Genomic DNA, 20,020 nt, shown 5'->3' on the forward strand with positions numbered 1-20,020 from the left:
TGAGAGCCATAGAGAAACATTGACTAACGAAGAGTTAGAGGAACTGATAAAATCGTCTACAGAAGACGAAGATGATGACGACGAACAGGAAGAGCCAGCAAGTTGGAATCTTCATACATTTGCTTAAGTGTTCCAAGCAGCAAAACACTTGAATGATTTAATTTCTGAATATGATCCTTCTATGGAACGAAGCCTCAAAATCACGTGTAGTATTATGGACGATTAGAGACCGTATCAAGCAATGTTTGAGCAGCTCAAGAGAAAACAGTGACAGTTGCCAATCACCATGCTTTTCCAGGAAAAACAACCAAGAGCAGATGAGCCTACGCAATCAACTTCTTGAGCTGAACCAGAGCCAACCACTTAGTCTACGACTCATTCTCTGTCACCCAAGCTCTCTGTCACCTCCGTCTCCTGGATCGACATCAAGCCCTGACGACCCCCTGTAATTACCCCCTGTAATTAAAAATACAGTATTGTAAAATTATATTTGGCATATGTATTCTTTATTCTATACTGTACAAGTTATACATTTATATATATTACTGTTCAGGGTTGTATACACAAAACCATGTACAGTATACTGTACTTTATGGGCGATTTAAGGGATTTTCAAGGGTAATTTTGACTATACGTGATTTTAGTCTTACACGTTGACTTTAGAACCTAACTCCCACGTAAGATAGGTTAGAACCTAACATCCCACTGTATGTAGGATTGACTAACCTAATTATGGAAAAAATACTCCACAAGCACACAGTTAATAATGGGACAGATCAACATGTGTATTGTATTAGCTCCCATTTCAGTTTTCCCCCTGCAGAAAATTACTTAATGGCTACTTCAACAGCGGAATATGCTTTTCAAGCACCAACATAGGGATGTCCCTCTGTATGGAGAGTGAATCAGGACACATGGCTCATACCAAATGGCTATGTGATGGTCCATCTGATAAAGTCACTGAAGGAAACTTAAGAGTCACAAGCCAGTTCATTTCTTTCTCAACAGGTATCTAGACAGACTATTTCATTCTGACACTGACACAGCAGAAACACACAGTATTACTTTTCACTCATTTTAAAAAATTATTTTCAAAAGCTTTCTTTGGGTTTCATTCTATATCAACGTTTACTGTGTCTATTTGAATTTTCTGTTTCGCTAAGGTAAAAATTTCTCCTAAGGGGAACTGAATAGCTCAGGGAAATGGTAACAGAACACACAATCTTTTCTTCTAAATCACTAGCTCAAACCCAGATCAAAATAGGAAGTAAATGGAAATCATTTTGGTGACGGCTTTTCAGTGGCTCACTGTAAAGGCTTAGTGGTCTCAGACTAGCTCCTAACAGACAGATGTCCACACAATAAAAGACAACATTACAAATGGTCATGCTTGGCACCCTCAGTAGCAGTCTCACTGCAAAGGCCAAGGATTGAAAGGACCATGGAGACAAGATTTTCTTCCTAGAAAATGAGTTCTACCAGCACAGGTTTGAAACACATTGGTAGGGTAACGTGAAAGCACTTTGCCGGTCACCACTTGTGCTATTCCTTTTCTGGGCTTCTTTCTCCCGGTAGATCAAGCAAGCACTCTTTACCAGCAACAAATATACTTAAACGCTTTCTGCTAGAGCCATGTGGATTTCCAGAAGTTATTTAATGAACTTTGTTATCTTGCTCATCACTATTACTCCTTTCTCCCTAATGTTGCATAGTAGGCAAAATAAACATTTCCAAATTCATATTGAGCTAATATTTTATTGTAAAAAAATAGCAGACTAGTTCAATCCTTAACACTATTGTTTTTGGAACAATAATGCAAAAAAAGATCATCAATAATAAAACGATTATTTAATGCAGTAAATATTGTAGTGCAATACTAGTCTAAGCCAGCAGTTCTCAAACTGTGGGTTGGGACCCCAAAGTGGGTCGCTACTGGGGTTACCAGGGCTGGCATTAGATTGGCTGGGCCCCAGGGCCAAAGCCTGAGCCCCACCACGCAGGGCAGAAGCCAAAGCCTGGGCAGCGGGGCTCAGGTTACAGGCCCCCTGCCTGGGGCTGAAGCCCTTGGGCTTTGCCCCCCGCCCCTCCACACCGCTTGGGGTGGTGGGGCTCAGGCTCTAGCTTTTCCTGCCCCCACCCCCAGGGCGATGGGGCTTGGGCAGGCTCAGCCTTCAGTCCCCCACTTCTGGGGTCATGTAGTAATTTTTATTGTCAGAAGGGGGTCGCGGTGCAATGCAGTTTGAGAACCCCTGGTCTAAGCTATCTCTATTCTGGAAACATAGTATGAGTTCCATGGCAAACATTGCTCCTAGTGTAATCTCTCAAGGCTGCTTTATCAATCCACAGTTTATTTTCCTCCTTATTAGCTCTTCAGTGAATTTAACAAACATCAGTACTGCAGAAATATAGGGGGAAAATAGATTACTTTAATTTCGGCCTGCTTGTTGCTATGTTTAAAGGCTGTGTAAAGCATTCAAAGGCCTCTGAAATTAGACTACGCTGGGAAATAATTTGCTTCCATATATTCACACACACACATATTAGCTAGAGAGCAAAATAATAATAAAAACCTCTTACTTTATAAAACATGTGAAACAAAATGCAATCAAAACTCCTTTCTGATTTCATTTGTAAAAAGTTGTGTGCATATGAAAATGAGATACCCCAGGACTAATCCTGAATTCCTAACAGTGACAAAACTCTTATTGACTTCAATGGAAGATTTGTCTGAAAAAAAGAGTTCATTTACAGTCAGCTAGGTCTTTTCCTGAGATAAGTATTCATAACAAGAATTTGAAATAAGTTACCATAGCCAGAAACTAAACTGCGAAATGCCCCATTTTGGGATTCCACCACAAGCTGGGTGAGAAATCTTGCCTTCCCAAGAGTATTTCACATACATACACCCCACCATACCTCCTAAGCAATCACACCTTTCTCTGAGCACATGCACAGGGCAGCTAAACTGGAGTTAACCCGTCATTCACTGGGAACCAGTACCCTGTCAAAGGCCCATTGGAGCTGTGGCTCTCAACCAGGGGTGTGTGTACTACTGGGGAGATGCAGAGGCCTTCCATCAATTCATCTAGATATTTGCCTAGTTTTAGAAACGGCTACATAAAAAGCACTAGCACAGTACAAACAAAAATTTCATACAGACTACTTACTTGTTTATACTGCCTTACATACTATATACGGACATGTAAGTACAATATTTATATTCCAATTTATTTGTTTTATAATTATATGGTAAAAAGGAGAAAGTCAGCAATTTTTCAGTGATAATGTGCTGTGACATTTTGTATTTTTATGTCTGATTTTGTAAGCAACTGATTTTTAAGTGAGTTGTAACTTAGGAGTATGCAAGACAAATCGGGATACAGTAGTCTGGAAAGGTTGAGAGCCACTGCATTAGAGCAACAAGGGACAGCGGTGGAATTCAGATCCAGATCCAAACTTTCCCAAAGTCCAGAGGCAGGATTTGGATCCGTGTTTTCATTTAATCCCATCTCTAACAGAGTTGTGATGTTTCTATTTCTTGGCAACTTCATAAACTCTGCCCTGTCATCATCCGCAGCACAAATCAGCAGAGCCCTGCAAATCTGCGGATATCCACTTTCTATCCGAGGATCATGTTTGTGGATCATGAATCGAGTGCGGATGCGAATACTGGGCTCTACAAATCAGAGTGGCACACTTTGGGTTTCTGTATTCCAATGCAAACTTGCAATTCATGCAACAACAGAGATCTCTACACTTTTCTGAATCTGAAGGAACTTTGCACTGCTGGGAACTAACCTTCTGAAATCTTGGTCAGATGCATAGATCATATTGCCTCTGCTTTTAATGAAATAGAATACTTACTAATGTATCTCAAGTCAGTTATTCAATTTCCATAACATTCTGGCTGAAGCTTATTTAAACTGTTTTCTAAACCTCAGTGCCTAAAAAAAAAAGAGCCAAATCTCATAGTGGTTTCAATAACTTGACATATTGCTTACCCTCAGCAGATTTTTATTAAACCACTATTTGTCCAACGGTATAGCTGAATTCAACTTTCAGTTTCTTTGACAAAATGTAAAAGCCCTAACCTGCCTCAAAGTAAGAGATACATGCTTTCCATGGGCTTTGCATAATACTCATGGATAATAATGTAAGCTTTCTCAGTGGTATTCCACGGAGTAGATGAATATTTTTGGCCTGATAGAGTCTCCTTGTCAGATCACTTGGGCTCATTCCTCAGTCCCTGATCCAATTGCTCAGCACTGCCTCAACCACACAAAGCAGCTGGAAAGCTGCCTTAAAGGGGAAGCTGGTGATCCTGGATAGGTGCCACTTGCTCCCTCTTTTCTAGGTAGCGAGCGTGTCAGGGTGGGGAGGGGCATGTCAGGAGCAGGAGTGCTTGGCACTCACTCCACCTGAACCGCAGCTAGTGCGGCAGTCCCAATGGGTAGTATACGGCTAGTATAACTTAGAAGCCTGAGGGCTGCTTTAAGTTACACTGGCATCTGGTTTCAGAGGTGAAAGTAAGCCGGTATGGTCCGGTACGGCGTACTGCTAAGAGCTGGTTCGCAGCCGACCGTACTGGCAGTGGCCGGGAGCCCCGGGGCTCCGGCGGCGATTTAAAGGGCCCGGAGCTCCTGGCCGCTGTTACCATGCTAGCAGCTGGAGCCCCGGCCCTTTAAATCGCTGCCGGAGCCCCAAGGTAGCGCCAGCAGTGGCTGGGTTTCCCAGGCCCTTTAAATCGCCGCCGGGCCATGCTGAAGGGCTGGCTGGAAGAGTCTGGCCCCAGCCCCGTCCCTTTCGCCAAGGCCCCGCCCCTTCCCATTGAGCCTCCTCCCTTCCCCCCACCCCGTTGCTCAGGACCCCAGCCGCCATGCGTACTGATAAGTCCCTTAAGTTACTTTAACCCCTGGCTGGTTTAGACATTGGCCACCCAAGAGTGTGGGAACAGAAAGGTGGCTTAAACTTTACACTCAGCACAGTTGAGGATTGAGCTCTTTGCCTCAAGCTTGAGCTTTTCACTTGCCTTATCAAGTTGAAACCTCAAGTCACCAGGACCAAAGAAAAGCACAACTCATACAAGTGTGTGTAGGATTCCAGGAACTGTTAAGCCAGGTACTCATTTATAAGGCTAACCAATGGCCTAAGAAAAACATCACACTAAATGAGTTCCTGCATTCACTCAGCACATATCTATATCTATACCTATATGTACTACACCTACAGAAATCCAAAATCTTAATCGTAATGTTCTTTATTCTATGTTGGTATGCTATTTTGGCACAGTTACATTCCAAGCAATTCAAAATACGTCAGGATCCTCCCTCCAATGTACATTGGGTTAGTTTGCTTACAGCCCAGAAAGAATCTTGCCTTGTATTAAGTATGCATCCATATTGAATCTGCAATGAGATTTCCAGACTTGTTCAAAAACAGTTTACTTGACCATAATATTAATAACTAAAATTTTATGGATAGCTTTCCATGCAGAAGTCCCAAATCTTTCAAAAAACTTTACAAACTATAAATAGATCATTTTACCCATCTTTAGTATACAGACACGTCTGAGATGGAAGGAAGCAGCTTTTAAACAATGCACAACAACACTATCCAAATTCTTAGAAAGTGAGGAATACTTTATCCAACCGCAAATACAGGAGAAAGTTAAGTACTGTGACAATAACTATTACATATATATTTATTATTATTTATTTGTATTACACCAGTGCCTAGAAGCTGCAAACAAGAGCAAAACCTCATTGTCCTAGGCACGGTACAGACACATAGTAAGTGACCGTCCATACCTTGAAGAGCTTACGAACTAAGTAGACCATACAGACACAGCTGGGAGAAAGGAAGTATTATCAGCATCATTTTACAGACAAGGTACTGCGGCACAGAGAGACTAAGGGCATGTCTATCTGAACACTTACTCTGCAGCAAGCTGGGTTGTAAATCTACCCTGCACTAGCCTGCTGCATACAAACACAAACTGCCTAGGGAATTCATGGAAGCTCCTTCAAAAAGAGGCTGGATAGCCATCTGTCTAGAGTGGTTTTCAAAAAGAGGCTGGATAGCCACCTGTCTTGAGTGGTTTAGACATAACAAACCCTGCATCTTGGCCAGGGGTTAAACTAGATGACCCTTGTGGTCCCTTCTACCCCAACTGTTCTATGATTCTAACTGTCAGTGTGGACCCTGCTGCCAACCACTAAGGGTTCCATGACACGCTTCAATGTATTCCTGTTTCAAAGCAGGGCAGATCAAAGCGAACAATGGAAGGTTCAGTGTGAGGCAGCAGGGTCCCAAACAGACACCTAGCGTGTGGCACACCAGTGCCAGGCAGACTTAATACCCCAGCTTGCCACAAACTAGGTATTCATGTAGACAAACCCTGTGTGACTTGCCCAAAGTCACTCAGGGAGCCACAGCAGAACTAGGAGTTGACCTCAGATCTTCTGAATTCCAGTCCAGTGCCTTAACCACAGCCATACAGCACCTTCCATCCAGAAAGGGATCTCAAGGCATTTATAAACATTACTGAATTTAAATTCAACCTCATAACAGACATGAGATAAGTAAATACCTTGATTCCCATTTTATTATGTTTATCCGCATTGTGTTAAACTGTGCAAGTATATAAACAAACATACAATCCTGGCCCAAAGTGCTTAATATACCAGTGAGAGCCCGTGCGACTCTTCTACAGTGACATAGTTAATCCATGGCCAATCCTAAAATAGAAAACCAGACCTCCCTTGCTTTGACCACAAAACCATTCCACCTCCAATCTAGGCAGATGGGAAGTCACCTGCATGAGTTACCTGACAGTAAAGCTTAAGCATAAGCTAAAGATGGAACCACGTTTTGACTAACCTTGGATGTACCCAGGTCAAGGCACATGACTGCACAAGCATTTCTTTAACAGAAGCAGCACTTTCCCCTCCCTACACAGACAGATTTGCTCCTGAAGCAAAATAACCTTAGGGATGCAACCCTTTATCCATACAGTTTTCCAGGGTAACTCTGAAATTTAAATGACTGTATCTGGCACCTTGCCACAAGATATCAAGGTGGCTGGTGCACTTGTTAGCTCAGACACTGTACCTTTGCACATTCTTTTATTATAGAGATCCCCTTGCCTAGAGAAAAGAGATTTCCATTCCTCTGGCTGGACCTCATATGGTATAATCTTTTATTCAAAATACTAAGGCATTTCTACTGAACTCATTAACATGTAAAAGGGGGTTCTCTCACTTTCTGAAAGAGAGATACATGCTATAAACTTATTTTGAATGATAAAGGTTATTTTGGCCGAACAAGAACTGAGTTTTGGAGATTGCTCCAGATGCAATATCTTGTTTTATTAATGTTCAGACACAATAGTGATGTCTCAGCTTACTCAAGAACTTTTTTTTAACGCTTTTGTCATTTGGCTCTGATATTTGCTCCTTCATTACAGAAACATAACTAAGACCAAGACCTCTGTTTGGATATGGACTAGCTAAGTATGGACATGTTTTCAAGTCAGGGAAGAGTAGCTAGCTGATATGTCTCTTTCCCACTGTCTGGTTTTGTTGTTCTACTATTTCTGAGCATTGAGTCAATTACTACTGAGAACAGTTTTGTCTGGTTGCATGAGTTTAATTATTATTTACCAGGCTCTAAAAGAAAAGAACATTATATTGATCGATCAAAATCTGATAGATGTACCTCTATCTGATTGATAGATAAGATAAATCTTCTTTCCAAGAAGATACATTCTGCCCTCACAGGAGGATAGACTCAGCTAATAGTTTTCATCAAATCCTATGACCAGTAGGAAGATGATTGGTTACTGGGAGATAATTACACCTGTGTCATGCCATAATCAGCACTTTATGAAATGCTACCCCTGCAAATTGTATAGAAATCTCATACTATACTATGGTCTTGCAAATCTCTAATCAAATCCTATTTTAAATGGAGACAATGACTGCTCAGTTTAAGTGGGTTATTTAGCATGTTTACAGTAAATCACTCCACGCCTTAAACTAAACTTTTATTTTGCCAGCGCCTAATGTGTTGATTTAAGTCTAATTAAAAAGGAAGAAATTTCTCAGTTGACTCAATTAGCATCCTCTTGCACAGCGTCATAAAGTCAGGTCATCCAGACAGATTACAGAAAGGCAAAGTAAAGGATGCAGAATTTAAGCATGGCAAGCTATTAAACTTCTCACTTGTCATGTTACTATGATTCAGGATTAGCTCTAGATTTATGCCCATGCTTGCACCTACAAATTCTACATTACTTAACCAGAGTCAAAACATATGATGAGATATGGAAAGAAAGGACATTTGATGCCTACTGTCACATGTCCTTAGAACTCAGGCAGGCATACACTTCTAAAGAATATTAAGGTTAGAAATGGTTTGAACCAGAACTGTAGATCCAAAGTTCAGTAAAGTCTAGCTCCAAACATCCCAGCTCAGACCTGTCTCTATAATGGTCTCAGACTGACACACCAAATCAGGCTCTAAGTTGGATGGATGGATAGATAACTGGTATATAAGTGCCAAGTATCATAATTACCATTCGTATACACCTCTTAATCTTGAGGCTGTAAGAATCTGGCTCTGAACTCAAGCCCATCTCTAATTAAGACAGACGCTCTTCTCTCCCGCCTCCCCCCACTCCGCCCGCCCCAAATATTATTTTGTGTTCTTTTGCTATATTGTAAAAAAGAGACACCAGGAGAGCCTAGTGCTGTGGACTGGCAAATTTAGGAATGGACCAGACCCTCAGGTCCATTCCTGGTGAAACCTAACTGAGTTACGGATGTACAGTCCATCTCTAGCAGAAAGGCATCAATACACCACGTGAAGTGACACATGCCACTAGCCTGTTGCCCAGTATAATTGGGAAGCAATGTAAAGAAGAGGAAAGGTAAATCTGCACAGTGAAAGAAATCATGAGGGGCTCAGGAAAGAATACAAAACTCAAGACGAGAGACTTGGTGCAGAAATAAAATTTACTTGGTTCATAACATGATTTTATCTGTAGATTGAAAAACTCTTTAAATGTTTGAGTAAATATAATTATCCTCATTTTATGGATGGGAAAATGAAAATACAGAGCCTTTAAAAGGCTTGCCAAGGCCACAAAGCCAGTCATCCACAGAGATGGAAATGGAGTGCCACCGACATCAATGGCAAAACTCCCACTTACTTCAACAGGGTGAGGATTTCACCCCAGATTCTTGACCCTGTGCTGCATGTGCTGTATCACACTACTTCTCAACAATTTAGGATGAGGCCATTTAACCCAAAGGAGGAAAAAGCATGCAGTCCGTGTGACTCACACAGCACAGCCAGGAGAGAAGGAGTGGGAGATGGCTGAAACAGAGAAATAGAAAGATTTGACACAGAGGGTTGAATAGGAAGCCAGCAAAACAAGCAAATACATCAAATTAAGAAAGATAAACAAAACTGAGAACAAACCCAGGTAGTTTAAAAACAAAACAGTCAAAGGCATCATTAGAAATAGTTTTCCTTTAAAGCAAAAAGGAAAAAGAAAAAAGCTGTAAATGTTTTTTCTTCCAGTGTTTCCACATTGACAATTTCATAACTTAATTTATATTTTTTTCTTTTCTGCTTGTGGTTGGAAAAGTTCAGAATAAAATGGCAGGTATGCCAAGCCAAGCCAAGCCTGGACATCAGTTACAAATTGACACATAGCACACTACTGGGATCAAAACCAAAGCCCACAATTCCCCATCTCTCTGAACTACAGAAAATTCTTTCCTGGGTATCTGGCTGGTGAATCTTGCCCATATGCTCAGGGTTTAGCTGATCGCCATATTTGGGGTCAGGAAGGAATTTTCCTCCAGGGCAGATTGGAAGAGGCCCTGGAGGTTTTTCACCTTCCCCTGTAGCATGGTGCATGGGTCAGTTGCTGGAGGATTCTCTGCTCCTTGAAGTCTTTAAACCATGATTTGAGGACTTCAATAGCTCAGACATAGGTGAGAGGTTTTTCGCAGGAGTGGGTGGGTGAGATTCTATGGCCTGTGTTGTGCAGGAGGTCGGACTAGATGATCATAATGGTCCCTTCTGACCTTAGTATCTATGAATCTATGAAACTCATACCTCAGTATCAGCTACCTCTGCCTGCAGATGCACTGCTATTGACTGTCATCTCTAAGGACTTATTCCACTTTGGATAAATCATTCTGTACTTATGTTGGCTTCATCCATCTAAATCAGATCTTATTTACACTGGGGGGGGGGGGGGAGCGGAGGGGTGGCCGTTGGCACTAGCCTGATTACACCATTGCAAATATCAAGCATAACTACCCTACTCTGGCATAAACTGTGACTTGTACTGGTGCAACTTCCTGCAGGTGATATGCACTGGTGTAAGCCATGGCTTAAAATGATGTAGCACATCTACAATAGGGATTTGTAGCACGGTACCTACAATAGTGCAACCCTACCCCCAACCCAATATAAACAACCAAAAACAATGTAGACAAGACGGCAGTAGTCGTCCCCTACCCTCCCTCTCCATAACATTTATTTTTCGACCCACATCCACTCCAGCACCCCAGTTCTACTGCAGCCTTGGACACAAATGTATTTAAAGCCTTCAAGTGTTAGGCTGAGAGCTCTCTAGGGCTGAGAGTATCCTTCTTACTTCTTTGTACAGTGCCTAGTACAAAGGTGCTATTGCAATACAAATAACAAAACAAAGTCTATAAAAGGACTCAATCTAAACTGAACTGGATTGACAATAATTTGTTAATTTGCATCACAAAGCAAGACACCTGGCAATGCTTCTCAAAGGAGATTAGCATCAAATCAACTTTGCTGTCTCTAGTGCATAAATGAAAACATCAGTTTTGGGTGTCGCACCTGCTAGCTATAAACACAGAGGCAACGAGAATATCATTGCATGGGAGCAGTAGCTGGCTCCACTCCTCAGCTCACGTTGTCATTACACTGAGCTTCAGTCCTGACCCGTCTCCACTCCCGTTGTGCTAGGTGGAGTACCTACACACAGTAAGAGAGAGCCCCTGCTTAAAGTCTAAATAGTCAAAGGGTGGGACAAAGGGATGCAGCACATTAGAAGGAAACTGGGAAATGAGGCATAGAGAGGTGAAATGACTTGTCCAAAGTCACACATATATTTAGCCCAGGTCCCCTGAGTCCTAGTCAGTGCCGTAACCGCAAATCCTCCTCCGAAGGCTGATCCATCCGAAGTGAAATCCGTCAGTGAGCAGCAGCAGCAGCTCCACAAAGACATGTCACCTGAGGAGTGACTGGACGTGTTCTCAGACACTGCTGTCTCCAGTCCCTGCTAGCATCACCCTTTGCCTAGCACAGGGGTGGGCAAACTATGGCCTGCAGGCCACATCTGGCCCAGCAGCCATTTTAATCCAGCCCTTGAGCTCCCGTTGGGGAGCAAGGTCTGGTGCTTGCCCCGCTCTGGCACTCCAGATGGGGAGCAGGGTCGGGGGCCGTTGTGCGCGGCTCCCGGAAGCAACGGCATGTCCCCCCTCCTGCTCTTATGCATGGGGCAGCCACGGGGCTCTGCTCCGCATGCTGCCTACCCCCCAAGCACCACTGCCGCAGCTCCCATTGGTTGTGAATCATGGCCAACGGGAGCTTCAGGGGCGGTGCCTGCAGACGGGGCAGCACCTCCATGTAGGAGCTGGATGGGGGACATGCCGCTGCTTCCGGAAGCCACTTGAGGTAAGCGCTGCCTGGCGTCTGCACCCCTGAGCCACCCCTCATAGCCCAAACCCCTGCCCCAGGCCTGATCCCCCTCCTGCCCTCCAAAGCTCTCGGTCCCAGCCTGGAACACCCTCCTACAGCCCAACCCCTTATCCCCAACCCCACCCCAGAGCCCGCACCCCCAGCCAGAGCCCTCACCCCAATTTCGTGAGCATTCATGGCCCACCATACAATTTCCGTACCCAGATGTGGCCCTCAGGCCAAAAAGTTTGCCCACGCCTTGCCTAGCACATATTCTTCTGCTCTCCTAGTGTTGGAAATCTGAGACTTAATTCCAAAACCAAATCATCCTTTTCCAGAGTTTCTGGGACAAAATGTTGAGACATACAAAATTATCCACAGAAATGTTTAGTTTAAATTTCACAGTCTGCAGTGGACTTACCGATCCAAAGTATCCTGAGGCACTTTACTCCCTCCAGCTATGTTAGTGGCACTAGCATTCTTGTTGGCCGTCATGGTCATTTCTGCTCTCTCTGGATTTGGATACCTGCAAGAAACCAAGTCAAGCGAATTAAGCTTAAATAGGGCTGAACTGGCAATTAAGCTTTCCAAAGTGCTAGAGATAATATCCCCAAAATACCATGTCAGCAACGGGCAAAACCCAGAGCGTCTTCTCGTTTTGCAAAATCTGGTCCGCCAGATAATGATTTTGCAAAACCAAAACTCCTGACCAATTGTGGTTCAGATCTGAATCCCATTTTTTCAGACCCAAAGTTGAAGTGATAGGTGCGTGGGGGTTGGGTATATGGCTCTGATTTTGGCGCATCCCTATTAGTACGGAGATGGGTCTTCATTTTGCAAAATTTCACTAATTGGCTTTGGCTCTCTGTCCAATAGTGCTTGCACAGAAGTCAGTAGTTGCAGTGAGTGACACTGGCAAATGATAAAGCTGAGCTTAAAGTTCTGGCTACTCTAAAAAAATCTAAGAAACTTAACACAGTTTGTATCCACACTACACCTTTTTTGAACACAGCCATCAGCACATTACGGAATCATGCTCAAACCATGTTGGTTACTGAAGAGATCCACGGATGGTTCTGACTAGCTCCCCGGCAGCCATGAGATTATTTAAGTAAAGAGGCCTTGAGATACTAAAATAGGCAATAAAACTGATTCTGCCTTCCTGCTCTGCAGAAAGGTGGTAATAACTCCTAATTACTTCCTAGCGGTACTGCGGGATGGGATCTGGGAACAAACCAAAAGCCATAAATTAAATTTTAATCACAATGAAAAATATACATATCCAATTATTATTTCTAGAATTTCCAATCTAAACAAAATCTAACATTCCTGAGTTTACAGATTCCTTATGGATGGCCTGATGTAAAAGAGCATCCAAATGCTGTTAAAAATAGACAAATTTTGTTTGTTCTGTTTTATACCCAGGAGGCACAAAGAATAACAAGAATCCTGTAGGAATGAAAATATGGAGATGGCAGGCAGTGTGGAGAAGACCTTGCTGATGTAGCCCCATGAGACACATACAAACAAGAAATATATCTATCAGCTTGCTTCTCAACTGCAAAGGGGCTTAGATGTGTAAAGCAGGAATTGCTGAGCAAAAAACACATTCTGGAAAAAACTCAGTGGTAAACGGGGAGAGATGGTGAGTGGTAACTCTGTGTTCGGCAAGTCCCACAAGTATGTGAGAAAGGAATGCCAGAGAAACACTGAATTGTTCAGTCACGCTCCCAAGAGCCAAAAGAGGGGGACTGCACAGACTGAGTTGACTTTTGCAACATCTCCACATACTGGCAAAGAAACACCCATTACTGAGGGATTGATTCTGCCCGCATCCCACTGATGCCAGTGAGAATTTTGTGCAGAGATCAAGAGCAGAATATAGCCACAAAGTCTTTGGGCCAGATTCTAATCCCAGATGTGTGACTGGTGCACTCCTCCATCACACACCTCTTCAGAATAGACCCCTAGCTCTGTGGATTGCCTGCATCACAGTCCCACTCCACTGGTACAGAGCAGTGCTCTGCTTACAGCTGCTTTAGTGGCATTCCTTAGCTGTTATAAAAATGTTTTGCCAAAACCCTACCTTTAAATACCACACAGCATCCCTCATGAGGGAAACAAGACAAAACTCAGGTACCATAAACACGAAGTGGGCCCCTGGCACACTCCCAGACACTAGCTCTCAATGGCTTTTGAGCTCTCAGTAGCCTGGAGCTTGTGTTGCTGAGTTGCCACCCAGGGGCTGCTTAAGCCCTGACCAGAATTGCGGACTGCGGAGCCTATAAATAGCATAGTTAATGCAACAATAAAAAGCATTGCAAGACGCACTGTTTACCTAAACCCATCATAAATCAAGGCTTCTTGAAAAGCGATGCTGACAGATGAGCTGGGTATTGACAACACATAAAGCCTTGTACAAACAGACTCAGCACTGCGAAGAGGACCTTCTCTAAACTGTTTTATTCCACTGCAAATAAGGTCACAGAAAATTCCTGTGGAATGCAGCTCAAACTGTAGAATCACTTATACAAACTACCGATTCCAGGAGTTTTCTGATTGTCTTACGTGTATCAGCTTTCCCAGATTAGATGAAAGTTTTTCCCAGTTACTAATATTTTTTCTGCACTAAAGTTCCCCAAATTCCACTAAGGTCTCAATGTTATTGTTATTATACATTCCAGATAGCAGAGCTGCAATGAATTGCCTGCTACAATTGGGAAATGACTTCTTTGGAAGAAAAAAAAAACACTCTGAAGCTAGCCAGGCTTTCTAGGATTGCAAACTCCACAATGAACCAATAGCTTCGTAGTACTTTCCACTCACCAGTGCTTGTACTGGGGAAGACTGTCTGAATCACTAATACAAGGTGCTGAAAATAAATGAAATAAATACAGCATAATGTCAAACGATGACCTTTACTACACATGTGCTATATCCATTTTAGAAGACTTACTTTTCTGTTAGGAACCAAGATGGACTAATTTGATTCAAGAAACCTGGGACACAAATCTGTTTTAGAGGTGCTGCAGAGTAGCGTAAAACTTAGGAAAGATACACACATGCACACACCCCTAATAAAAAAGTATTTTCTGTTTGGAGCATCTTTGCAGCACTACGAAACTTGATATAATTGTTTTCACAACAAATATGTGATAATTTAAACCCTGTATTTCAAAGCTACCATAAGCTCTCTGAACTGACCAACTGTTATTTAGAACTGGCTCTTTTTCAGTAGAAAAGGAAGCAGTTTTTGAGAAATGCATAAAACATGGCAAATTTGGGGGCAAAATCTTGAATTCAAAATACATCGCAAGATTTCCAGGGTTATAGACAGTGGATGAAGGAAAAGAGAGGCAAAGTGACTTACTCAAGGACACACAGGAAGTCTCCAGGCCAGCACCCTAACCACTGGACCTTCTTCCTTATCTGAATCAGACAAGGGGGCCAAGTGTCCTGTCGCCAACAGTGCCCAGTACCAACTGCTTCAAAGGAGGTTCCTGCAACAGGCAGTTGTGGTATAACTTGCCTGCTAGGGGAAAGGATCCTCCTAACCCCCAAGAGTTTGAGGTTTGCTTACGTCCAGAAGCATGAGGGGTTTATTGTTTATTTCTTATATTTACTGTTCAATACTCTATGTTTGTACAGTGCCTAGCACAATGGAGCCTTGTTTTTGATCGGCCCCTAGAAACTACTGTAGTAAAGATCAAGATGCAAATAAATAAATTCTATTACAACTTCAGTGAGAGCCACCCACTCACATCTGAGGGTAGAATTTGCCTCTAACTTATGCAATATATAATTACCACTGGGAAAATCCTGTCAGCTTAAAAGCAAATAAGGCAATAGCAGTGCTACAGGAATAATACTATCACACAGAAGTGACTTGGAAGTACTTTCAATGGTTAGAGAGCGTGAGACAATATGACTCTCCCTTATAATTTGTCTTTACTTTTAATATTTGTTCCGTATCAAAATTTTGGGGGTGGTGATGTTTGGTACTATCTCAGTCTATAAAGCGAACCCAAATACCATAGTCACGGATGCATAATACAAATCAATCAATAGTACTATTACCACGAACGGCATCACATTGGGGTGTCTGGGAGACCAGCTGGTGACATTTAGTTACGTAGGAAGTTTCATTGATCTTAAATCAAAATATAGATGAAACTGAAGTAAGTTTTATAGATCAGATAGAAAGCTACATAAAAGAATCAAATATAAATGTATTGCTGTTTTATTGCAGGGAGTTTAAAGGAATGTGACAGCCCCGTAACTTTCTGAGAGATATTAGAGTGATAACCACATCCCCTGGGGTTCTATGACAATACTCTTTATCACAATATTCATAAACTACTTACACCAGTGGTGGACCAGCACAGCCCTGCAGCCCGTGGCTTCCCGCAGCTCCCATTGGCCGGGAACGGCGAACTGTGGCCACTGGGAGCTGCGGAGGGCCATGCCTGCAGATAGTCATCATCATCAAAATGTCTTGTGGCCTGCAATCAGATTATCCTGATGGGCCACATGAGGCTCGTGGGTCACAGGCTGCCCACCAATTACTTACACAGAAACAAAAAACAACATTTCCAGCATTATGACACATTGCAAAATACAGATCCAAAACAACCATGGATGGACAACATCAAATGCGTTCTGCAATGCCCGGCTTTGCTTTCTTTCTCTCTCTCTCTCCCTTTAAAAAAAAGGTTATAGAATTGTTTTTATTTATATATTTAAAGTCAGATTCTGGTACCCATACTCACACTGAATAACCCCTTACTCCACAAGTAGTCCTACCAATTTTAATGGAATTACTCAGAGTAAAGTGAAAAGGAGTACTTGTGGCACCTTAGAGACTAACCGATTTATTTGAGCATAAGCTTTTGTGAGCTACAGCTCACTTCATCGGATGCATACTGTGGAAAGTGTAGAAGATCTTTTTATATACACACAAAGCATGAAAAAATACCTTCTCCCACCCCACTGTCCTGCTGGTAATAGCTTATCTAAAGTGATCACTTTCCTTACAATGAGTATTACTGACAGAGTAAGGATGATAAAATTTTGCCCCTATTCATTATTAAATCCTTTTTATTTACTTCTTCCACAATCATCTGGCAAGATCTTTTGAGAGCTTAACTTCTGTACCCAGAAAGATAATGCAGCAAATAATTAAGCAATGAATTTGTAGACATCTAGAAGATAATAAGTTGATAATTAACAGTCAGCATGGATTTGTCAATAACAAATTATGTCCAACCAACCTAATAGCTTTCTTTGACAGGGTAACAAGCCTTGGGGATGGGGGGAAGCTGTAGATGTGGTATATCTTGACTTTAGTAAAGCTTTTGATAATGTCTCGCATGACCCTCTCATAAACAAACTAGGGAAATACAACCAATATGGAGTTACTATAAGGTGAGTGCATAACTGGTTTGAAAACCGTTTCCAGAGAGTAGTTATCAATGGTTCAAAGTCAAACTGGAAGGGCATATCGAGTGAGGTCCTGCAGGGATCAATTCTGGGTCCAGTTCTGTTCAATATCTTCATCAGTGATTTAGGTAGTGGCATAGAGAGTACATTTATAAAGTTTCCAGAGGACACCAAGCTAGGAGGGATTGCAAGTGCTTTGGAGGATAGGATTAAAATTCAAAATGATCTGGACAAACTGGATAAATGGTCTCTCATAACTCCACATCCATGTCCATTTCTTTGAGGTCTCACTTGCACACATCCTTGAAACACAATTTTGGGCATCCTCTGGATCTTTTTCCAGATGTCAATTAACCATAGAGAATGTCCTTTGAGATGTGCCCATCACTAGTTCGACACACATGCCCAGGCCAGCGGAGGCATCTCTGTTTGAGGAGTGTTTGCATGCTGGGTGTGCTGGCCCGCTTGACCACCTTAGTGTTGGTGACTCTGTCCCTCCAGGAGATGCCAAAGATTCAACAAAGGCACCGCATATGAAAGCTGTTAAGCCTCTTTTCCTAATGAGAGTATAAGGTCCATGTCTCATGCCCATATAAAAGTGTGCTGATAACACATGCATGATACACACAGATCTTTGTGTGGTCTGTCAGTTTGTTGTTTTGCCATACCCTCTTACTCAGTCTAGACATTGTGGTGGCTTTTCCAATGCAGATACTGAGTTCTGTTTCATGTGAAAGGCTAACTGTGATAGTGGACTCCAGGGACTCGTTCACCACTTCAAATTCATAGTTGATGATCTTGATGGAGGTGCTTCCTCAACTCCTTAGCACATTATCTTTGTTGGTTTTTTTTTCAGCTTATGGGAAGTCCAAAGTCTTGACAGGCTTTGGAAAAACTGTCCATAAGGGTTGTCACTGCTGCATTGTCAGCAAAGAGGAGGTATTGGATAAGGGCCTCCCGGGTCTTGGTTTTAGATCTTGGTTTAGGTAGGGCATTAAGAAAAATGGTCAGTGTTGTTAAGTACAAGAATAAATTGCCTACGGAGGTTGTTGAATCTCTGTCATTGGAGATTTTTAAGAGCAGGTTAGACAAACACCTGTCAGGGATGGTCTAGACCAGTGGTTCTCAAAGCCGGTCCGCCACTTGTTCAGGGAAAGCCCCTAGCGGGCCGGACCAGTTTCTTTACCTGCCGCGTCCACAGGTTCGGCCAATTGCAGCTCCACTGGCCACGGTTCGCAGCTCCAGGCCAATGGGGGCTGTGCGAAGCTGTGCGGGCCGAGGGACATGCTGGCCACCCTTCCCGCAGCCCCCATTGGTCCAGAGCACCGAACTGCAGCCAGTGGGAGCTGCGATTGGCCGAACCTGCAGACACGGAGGTAAACAAACCGGTCTGCACCGCTAGAGGCTTTCCCTGAACAAGCGGCAGACTGGCTTTGAGAACCACTGGTCTAGAGAATACTTAGTCCTGCCAGGTGTGCAGGGGACTGGACTAGATGGTCTTTGTGATAGCTGGCTGAGGTAAAAACTAGGCTTCCCTTATGACATTACTGCCTCTGCATCTCCTGATGTATCCTATGGATTTGGAATCACCATTATCTGTTAATTTGAACACAAGTCCTTTCCCAGCTAACTTCTGCTCTCATTTATACCAATAATTGCAGTTACGTTGATTCATAGGGCCAGATCCTCAGCTGGTGTAAATACACGTAGCTTTGCATGTATGTAATGGAGCCATGTCAATTTATACCAGCTGAGAACGAGGGACAGAGGTATTGAGGCTGGGGGGCGGAGGGGGCGAAGAGGGAGGTTCACGACAATCATCAAATCTGACCTGCATAAAACAGGCCATAGAATTTACTCAGCAGTTCCTGCATTGCAGGACCCTATGCATTCCTATTATGTAAAAGGAATGCTTTCGAACCCCATCACTTGTGGCTGACCTAGAGGCTCTCTCTTATGGTATGTCTACATTTCAAGATTGGGGTGTGATTCCCAACTTGATTGTCATACTTGCACTAATTCTCATCAAGCTAGCACACTAAAAATAGATGGTACCCGTTGCACCATGAGCAGCAAGAGGGGCTAGACACCCTGAGTGCATGCCCATCAGAGACACCAGGTATGTACTCGGGGAGGTTAGCCACTCCTGCTGCCGCAGCTACGTTTTATATCTTCTCAAGCTGGAAATCACACCCCCACAGCTTGGAGTGGAGACATACCCTGAGAAAGGCATCCAATCTCAACGTAACGACTCCAGATGATGCATTCACCACACAACTTGGTAGTTAATTAAAAAAATTGCATCTTGAATTTTTCTAACTTCAACTTACTAGCGTAACTAAGAAGAGAAGATGGCCCTTCATTTGAAACTCCCCCAGTTTAGCAGACTTATATGTTTTCGTTTTATAGCCTACTCAAAATCCCTCCCCAACCATATGGTACTTTTTCCTACTTAGACTTAAACAGGATTCATTACACTCTGATTTTTAAAGACTTCCCTCATTTCTAAAGCATATTTTCCAGTAATTATACAATTCCAATTAAAAGTCCTTAAAGTATGTTGTGATCCTTCTAAGCCAGCTCTCTGAAAGTCAGAAACATTAGCATTGTTTATCTGTCCGCTTATGAAGAGTCCAGATTCCATTATTTACCAAAGAGCTCTGAACTATAAAAAAAAAAAACAACAAAAAACAGAACGTTTTAACTTCTCCAAGATCCTAACCCTCTAGCTCCGACAATTACCGGGTTCTAGCCTGCGAAATAGTCCCTGGTGCAAGGGACCCATTTAGCCCTGCTCAAATGAATCAGGTGGGAGGAATTTTGGGGGAATGTAGAAAGGTGATGG

The 20,020-nt window shown here is 42.8% G+C and overlaps 1 protein-coding gene across 11 annotated transcripts in view; it reads right to left on the bottom strand.

Annotated features, from left to right (window-relative positions):
- DENND2B (DENN domain containing 2B) overlaps positions 1-20,020 on the bottom strand; it is a 304,168-nt gene that overhangs the window by 140,631 nt on the left and 143,517 nt on the right. For 10 of the 11 annotated variants that reach the window (XM_073347509.2, XM_073347508.2, XM_073347517.1 and 7 more), the window contains one exon: positions 12,158-12,262. In XM_073347509.2, coding sequence (XP_073203610.1) covers positions 12,158-12,237 — 80 coding nt within the window. In that variant the 5' untranslated portion in view covers positions 12,238-12,262. Of the gene's footprint in view, positions 1-12,157; positions 12,263-14,562; positions 14,609-20,020 lie in introns of all 11 variants that reach the window. The other variant, XM_073347513.2, reaches the window with a different exon arrangement.

The sequence above is a fragment of the Lepidochelys kempii genome, chromosome 6 (assembly GCF_965140285.1).
Source record: "Lepidochelys kempii isolate rLepKem1 chromosome 6, rLepKem1.hap1, whole genome shotgun sequence".
Taxonomy (NCBI): domain Eukaryota; kingdom Metazoa; phylum Chordata; order Testudines; family Cheloniidae; genus Lepidochelys; species Lepidochelys kempii.